The sequence below is a fragment of the Eubalaena glacialis genome, chromosome 14 (genome assembly GCF_028564815.1).
Source record: "Eubalaena glacialis isolate mEubGla1 chromosome 14, mEubGla1.1.hap2.+ XY, whole genome shotgun sequence".
NCBI classification, from domain to species: Eukaryota; Metazoa; Chordata; class Mammalia; order Artiodactyla; family Balaenidae; genus Eubalaena; species Eubalaena glacialis.
This window is the reverse complement of record NC_083729.1, coordinates 7,146,913-7,154,034: the sequence shown is the minus strand read 5'-3', so window position 1 is coordinate 7,154,034 and position 7,122 is coordinate 7,146,913. Positions and strand designations below refer to the sequence as shown.

The window sequence follows — 7,122 nt, the reverse complement described above, 5'->3', positions numbered from 1 at the left end:
CAATTAAAAACAAGACAAAATCGATCCCATAAAACAAAATATAAAATATTGTTTATATGACCCGTGTCCCATAACATCTTATCTTAGAAAACCAGCAATTTAGTTCACATACTTCATTGGAATATTTTAATGTAAGAATGTAACTATCAACCCTACTTATACACATAACCTACCTCCCTGAGCCTAAAGGTACCTGCGATTTTAGTTCCGTTACAAAATTACACTTTTTAGGGTTTTTATGTATTTCAACTTGTGTACAAAATGTTCCCCTGCCATAGTAACACAGTCTCATAAATTCATGAATGCCTTCTAGAATTGTTAGCATACTAGACAACCAAAGCTTGAAGGTTCTGGAACATGATAAAACAGAAGTCATTTCTCGTAACAGGAAGATCAGGAAGAACTCCATCTTGAGTTGTGTCACCCAGTTCACAGTAACCACAGCACGTGTTATGATTACTGTGTTTATTCCCTCTGTCAGGTCCACCTGACTGATACTAGCAGACACAGCAGTCATGAGCTGCAGCAGTGTTTTTTCCTTTACTTCATTTGTTAATCAGTGCTGACATCCACATAATAACATTTGCAAGAGCAAACAGAATCTCTGTCGTCTGAGAAGGTTTTGCTATGCTACTGAATGACTGCTGTGTTTGGGAAAACGCAAAGAAAGCGTCTGAGTGGGTTCCACTAAGCGCAGTATGCTATCTGCTGGGTGTAGGTGATCGAAAATAACTTATCCTCTCGTCTCAAGGAAGTCTTTAAGGTAGCCCTCATCACATCTCTTCACTATATGTACACGGACACCACATGTATATATTATCTATTTATATAAGACAGGTATGTACACATTTACAGACACGGGCCTTCAAGACGTATTGCACTTACATACACGCAGCTTTAGCTTTGACGGACGCACACTGTAACTGTTTAAGTTCTTCATGAGAGAGGCAGTTGATATGTTCAAGAGAGTTGCAAAGGAAGACTTCGGAAACTTGCCCTATTGGAGTAAACATTTACTGGGGAATGAGAGGCCGAGGGAGAAAGGGCGCACCTGGTCCTCTTGGGGTGCCGTGCCCATAGCCTGAGGCAGCCATAGTTACACCGAGTCTGACGTGCACTAGTGAGCAGGCCCACTAGCACTGAAGAGACAATATTTTTATAAATAACGTAGCAGATACCTTAAGGTTCCCAGGTAATCTAGTAAATCTTGGAACAAAGTTTTCACCTTTAATGCTAAGTATTTATATCAGAAAATTCAAACATCGTGGTATATGCTTTCTCTGTCATCTGAAAAACGCCAATGCAATATAGTCAATGCTATCTCCAAGCCAAATGCGGCGCCATCTCCAACTGGAAAGGAACCCCTTCCACTGACATCCACCCATGTTTGGAAGGTGGCCGACCGGGGAACCTGAGGCTTGCCAACCCAAAGGCCCACGTGACAGCTTCCCTGAGCTCACTGGGAGTCGTGGGCCGGGGCGCCCTCAGATCTCGGTGAGGGTGAGTTTGTACAACCCCCCGGCCTCTTCGATCTGCAGCTGGAAGGTGTCTTCGTTGGAGTAATGCTTCACGATGTTGTCGTCCATGTTCACCAGGATCCTGCAAGAGGGGAGCCAAGACAGACCCACTCAATCCTGCCCGCTCTGCAGTCAGACCCAGCCTTCACCGTTAGCTCTGCCACTTACTAGCTAGGATGCGGGAGGCAAACTGCTTAAACCTCCCTACGCCTCTATTTCCTCATCTACGAAACGGGTATAACAGTAGTGCCCACCTTATAAGATTATTGTAGGGATTAAACGAGGGACTCAAGTAAAACACTTAACATGCAGGGCATGTGGTAAAGAAAACACACTAGCTTATTATTTCAGCATGTAGTAATCATTCAATAAACAGCATTTATTATAATGAACAAAATAAGTCTACAGAGGAGCACTTCATTGGTCCAGCTTTCGAAAGCACATCAGTAAGATTAACCTACATGATCTGAAGCCAGAGCTCCCTGACAAATTATCTTCCCTTTAATTTAATTACCCTTAAAGTTTAGCTGAACTACTATCAAGTCCAACCGTTCCCACTAGGCCCATCTAGAAAATTCCATTTGCTTTAGAATTAAGCCAAAAAATTCTTATTCTATACCCTGCTTACCCATGCCAAACAGCACAGACGCTTAAGTAAAACAGTACTAAAAATATTAACTTCTGGACAAAGAAGCAATATTCTGCGATTGAAAACACGATCCAGGGCAGGAGGATGGAGTGGGAAGGGCAAAGGTTTTGCAGTCGGTCAAAACAGAGCTTGAGTCATGGCCTCGGCACTAACTCACCACCTGCTCTTGGACAAGCCTCTCAGGCTCTCTGGGCCTCGGCTGCCTCGTCTAAAAACTACGAGTAGTAGCATCTGTCTTAGGGTAACATGAGAATTAAATAACACACGAAGTGCCCAGTCCAGTGCCTGACTCACGACAGGGCTCAATAAACGGGGTAGCGACTGTTGTCATCCTTAGTAAATTTCATCACGTGTTCTGGAATTTGGAGCCACTGCACTGCAGCCAAGCATGGGAAGAACAAAGACTCTACTTGAAAAAAAACCCACAAAAATGTCCTAGAAAAGTAAATCAACTTTATGGGATAATTTAGTTAAGAAAAAATACATTCTTGCATTGATGCTTCTATAACTGGTTCTTGACTGGGCACAAATGCACGTGAATAACATGAATGTTATATAATATTAACACTATTTAGAGGTGTTAAGAATGCCAGTCACTGCTCACCCTTTTTTACACTTCTTGAATATTTTCCCAATCTTGTCTTGGGGAACATCATATTTGTCTGAGATCTGTAAGAGTAAAAGAAAAATAATCACAAAAATGCTGTTTTCATGGCTTGAAAAAACAAACAATAGATATATTAATATAGTGGTACAGACACTCGACTTTCCATCTCTCACAAATGCACATGCAAAGACACAGATGAGAGCCCGTCTGTATCCTGGGGAGGGGTGTTACCTACCTTTGGAGAAAGCTGGAATCGGGTGTTTGTTATTTCTTGCGAGATTACAGATGTCATAAGTCTATTATATGGCCATAGTTTTTTTAAATTAATACCTCACAGAGCAGTTTTACGTTTCTAGAGAAACTGAGCGGAAAGTACAGAGCTGCTCACTGCCCCCCACACCAGTGTGCTGCACTTGTTATGTGTGATTGAGCCGACACTGTGGCGACTCAATCGCCATTAGGAACTGAAGTCCACCATCCACTCGGGTTCCCTCTCTGAGCTGTACGTCCATGGGTTTTGACAAGCGTACAATGACACACATCCATCTTGTCACAGGTACTTTAATCAGCACATAAAGGCCTCGCTTTGGAGTCAGACACACCTAAACGGGATCAGTTCTGACTCACTTTCCATTGGCAGGTGACCTTTCTAACCCTCAGCCTCCTCTTATGTCACCTCACCCACCCCAGGACTGCTGTGGGATTAAAACGTGTCCAGCACAAAGCAGGAGTTAATTTCAGGTACAGAATTATGAGACGGAAAGAAACTATTTCACATCCCACAGCCCAGAAGGAACACCAAGGCCCTGTTCACAGCAAGGCCTGCACCTCTGCCAGGGCTGCCCAGAGCCTCTCCAGAGGGCAGCGAGGCTCCGGCCAAGGTGTGGCCCCTCCTCCCTTCATGACCAATGGGTGGTCCACACAGTGTGATGAAATCAGTACGGTACTAACTTTGGAGGTTTTCCTCTCAGGGCACAGGCGCTATCTGTACAGGGAGGGGATGGATTACTACAGGACAAACAGTTGATTCAGTCTAGATCAAACGCTTTATCTGCACTGCTGTCCAGACCACTCCCACACTGGGGTCACTGCCCACCCAGCCTCAATCTGAAGAGCACAGCTCCAGGGGGCCCTGAAAACGGGGCCTCAGGAGACCAACCTTCAGATCACTTTCAATCTAACACAAATATACATTTCAAACCAAATCCAAGCTCCCATCATACAAACGAGTTCATTTCTTTTCTGTATCACTGGATAGTAATTCTTTGTATATTTATGTAATCCCCGCCCAGGAGATGGAAGACTGTAATGAATTCCTCATGAGTTGCGAACAAGTTATATTCGGCATAGTGAGTCTTTTTTTTCACATTCTCCTCTCCCCATAATCAAGAGTTTGCGTGATTCTTAAGAAGGGCTGTCAGAAGACAAGGGAAGCCAGAGGGACCCAGGAGAAATCGCAGGAAGCAGAGGGCTACGGGTGGCGCTGGCTGTGGTGCCGGGGCAGGAACGGCCTAAGAGCCGCTGTGAACGCCGAGCTCCCTGACGGGCTGAGCGATAGCGCCCCCGGCCTCTGTCCCGCTGCCCTGCTTTAGTTTTCTCCATCGCATTTATCAGTACCTGGCAAATCACACAGTAATGTCTCTGTTTACGTTACTGTCTCTATCTTCCTAACTAGAACCTAAGCTCCATTTGGCACTGTGTCACGTACCCTTCTAACTCCAGGGCCCAGAACGGTGCCTGGCACGAAGGAGGACCTTAACAAATGTTTCTTAAATGAATCCAAAACACTGCAGTAGTCAGGGGTTGGGGGGGGGGCCGGGAGAAACCTATCTCCAGCCCAGTTATGGGCGTGCTTTGAGCTCAAAGATCCCGATGATTTACAGGGGGCCGAGGTTGATAAATATCAAGACACAGTGCTGATTCCTTGAGTTTCACCCTGGGGCAAAGCCAAAACGGGGAATCAGCATGGCACCCTTCTCACATCTCTCTCTGATGTCTTAGGGGCAGGATGGGGTCAGTTTGCTTGTGGGCCCTTTGTTGAGATCCTGCAGGAGGGGCTGTGGTCGTCTCTGGTCACACGTCTACATTTTCATGAATAGGCTCTGAGTAAGATCTTGACACAAGTTCGGTCACGCCCCAGATCAGGAGTTTCAAAGGCAGACCGAGGAGCCACTGTTTTATGCGTGACGTTTTTAAGATTTTATTCGCTAGAATTAACTTTTGTTGGCTTCTCAGTAGTTTAAGTGGCAATCTCCCTTTAACCAAGTCTATGAAAATTAAACTATTCCATAGGTCATCACAAATTCAGAGGATTAGACTTTGCTGAGTGATTACTATCTACCAACCAGTGCGCTGGGTGCAGCGGTCTGAGGTGGGGACAGCCCTGCAGCCGCTGAGGACCTTGGGACGTGGGGTAAAACGTGGCACGTGCTGCGGCCACAGACACGGCGCTGGGACTCAGGAAAGGCTTCAGTACCACACACAAATCCGGATGGTCTGGTAAGACTTGTTCCAATCCAATTCTATGTACGTTTGTTTTTACTTTTTAAAGAGAACCACAAAGTTCCTCTTACTTACAGCTTCCATCAGGCCTTTCAAAGACGGAGTCTTGAGCATCAGGGCATCGAAGACTTCTTCCGACTCCTTTCGCACATAGAGCAGCACTGACCCCCAATCGGGGAATAAGGAGGGAAAAAGAAAAGTAAACTTCATTGACAGGAGCAAAATAAGAAAAAAGACCGTGGGTATTGGTTAAAATAAAATGAGACGTCCACATTAAGGACAGCAAACATGAACCGATATAAAATCTGTCTTAAGGAACACAGCTTTCAGCTTCTTTTAAGTCTGCTGGAAGTCCCAGCTCAAGCCAGGAGCTGGTCTGATGGAGGAACGCTCAAAGAAGTCAACACCAATGAGATTTGTTTGAGCAATGTATGCTTTTGACAAATTCAGTGCTCACTTCCCACTGAAAACTCCCACTAGGAAACGTAAACCAACGCACCTCTCTTTGGTTCTTCTACCCGGCTCAGCTTAGCAGGAGGAGGGATCACAAAATCGTCTTCCGAGCCATAAGGCCCCCTTTTCAAGTTAGACCTGCAGGTGATCCGAAGTATGCAATTAGTGACTTCACCTTAAATCACTAGCAGAAACAAAAGGAGTTTGGGGGTGTATTGCTGAATCTTAGATTTAAAATGACCTTCGTTCTCTATCTGGTCCAGCTTCCTTATTTTGTGGATGAAAATCTGAGGCCCAAGGAAAGACTGGCAAGTGAACCAGGCTCACGCTACTGAATGGCAGAGCTGGGACTACACTCAGGCACCTGCCAGACACCCTGGCTGCTCTTACACAGCTCAAGCTGCCGGTGCGGGAACGCAGTTTCTTTCCAGGAAAACACTTATGAAGGAGGTGGGATCTGAGACGTACATGAAGGTGGTAACAGAGGAGAGGGCATGTCAAAAAGGGAGGAAGTGTGAGCGGGAAAATGCAAAGCCAGGCTGGCTGAAACAGAATGTTCCAGAAGAAGAAAAATCTAATCTGGAAAATCTTGATCATTCAGCTCCGAGGAATTCTAGACTTTATGTTGCAGTTATCAGGGAATCTGAAAGTTCTGTGAGACAAGAATGCTGTAATCAGTGTGTGGTAGAGATCGGAGGGGACTCCAGGACCTACAAGCAGAAGAACCGGTTGGAGGACTTTGGAGACAATCGTAGCATAAAATTCCAAAGGGTTAAAATACAGCAGTGTCAGCGGAAATAAAAAGGGGAAATGTTTACAGTACGTTTGGAGAAAGAAGTGAAAAGATCAGAGTGACTGGCTGTCAAAGTCACAAGTTATGCGGTGGTCAATGTTGTGAGGTTCAGAGTAGGTGAGCAAGAAAATAGTAAAAAAAAAACTGAAAATGAAATAAGTGCTTGCAGAATCATCCGTTCAAGAACAGAGGCTGGGCCTTAAAGTTCTCCGTCTCAGCTTCCAGCACGTAGCAGGCCTCCAGCGAAAGCACCTGCAGGATTTATGTCTGAGAACACAATGAGTTAAAGAGGCAGAGAGAAGGCCTGTGGCCAATTCGGGTGGGCACGGGCAGCCAGGATGGCCCAAAGAGGGGGGCTGGACCCTCAACATGGTAGAGTGCTAAGCGGGAGGGCTGCTGGCGTGGGCCGAGGAGGGTGCCCCCGGGTGCGGGGAGCAGCGACACCTCAAGAGCAACAAGCACACCCAGGGGCCTCCTCTGGGTTTCTAAAGCCCAGTCTCCACAAGGAATCACGGTTTCTTGGAGAAGAGGCTGATTTGAGGGCCGGAGAAGGGAAAACGCAAGTGCCTGGAACACACTCTGCCTGAACGTGAGGAAGTGC

The 7,122-nt window shown here is 46.0% G+C and overlaps 1 protein-coding gene across 1 annotated transcript in view; it reads right to left on the bottom strand.

The window, feature by feature from the left end:
• Positions 1-262: 262 nt before the first annotated feature.
• GRHL1 (grainyhead like transcription factor 1) overlaps positions 263-7,122 on the bottom strand; it is a 45,301-nt gene continuing 38,441 nt past the window's right edge. The window contains exons 13-16 of the mRNA XM_061210580.1: positions 5,775-5,866; positions 5,351-5,436; positions 2,771-2,835; positions 263-1,599 (exon numbers count right to left, since the gene is read on the bottom strand). Of these exons, the coding sequence (XP_061066563.1) occupies positions 1,485-1,599; positions 2,771-2,835; positions 5,351-5,436; positions 5,775-5,866 (358 nt within the window). The 3' untranslated portion in view covers positions 263-1,484. The remainder of the gene's footprint in view (positions 1,600-2,770; positions 2,836-5,350; positions 5,437-5,774; positions 5,867-7,122) is intronic.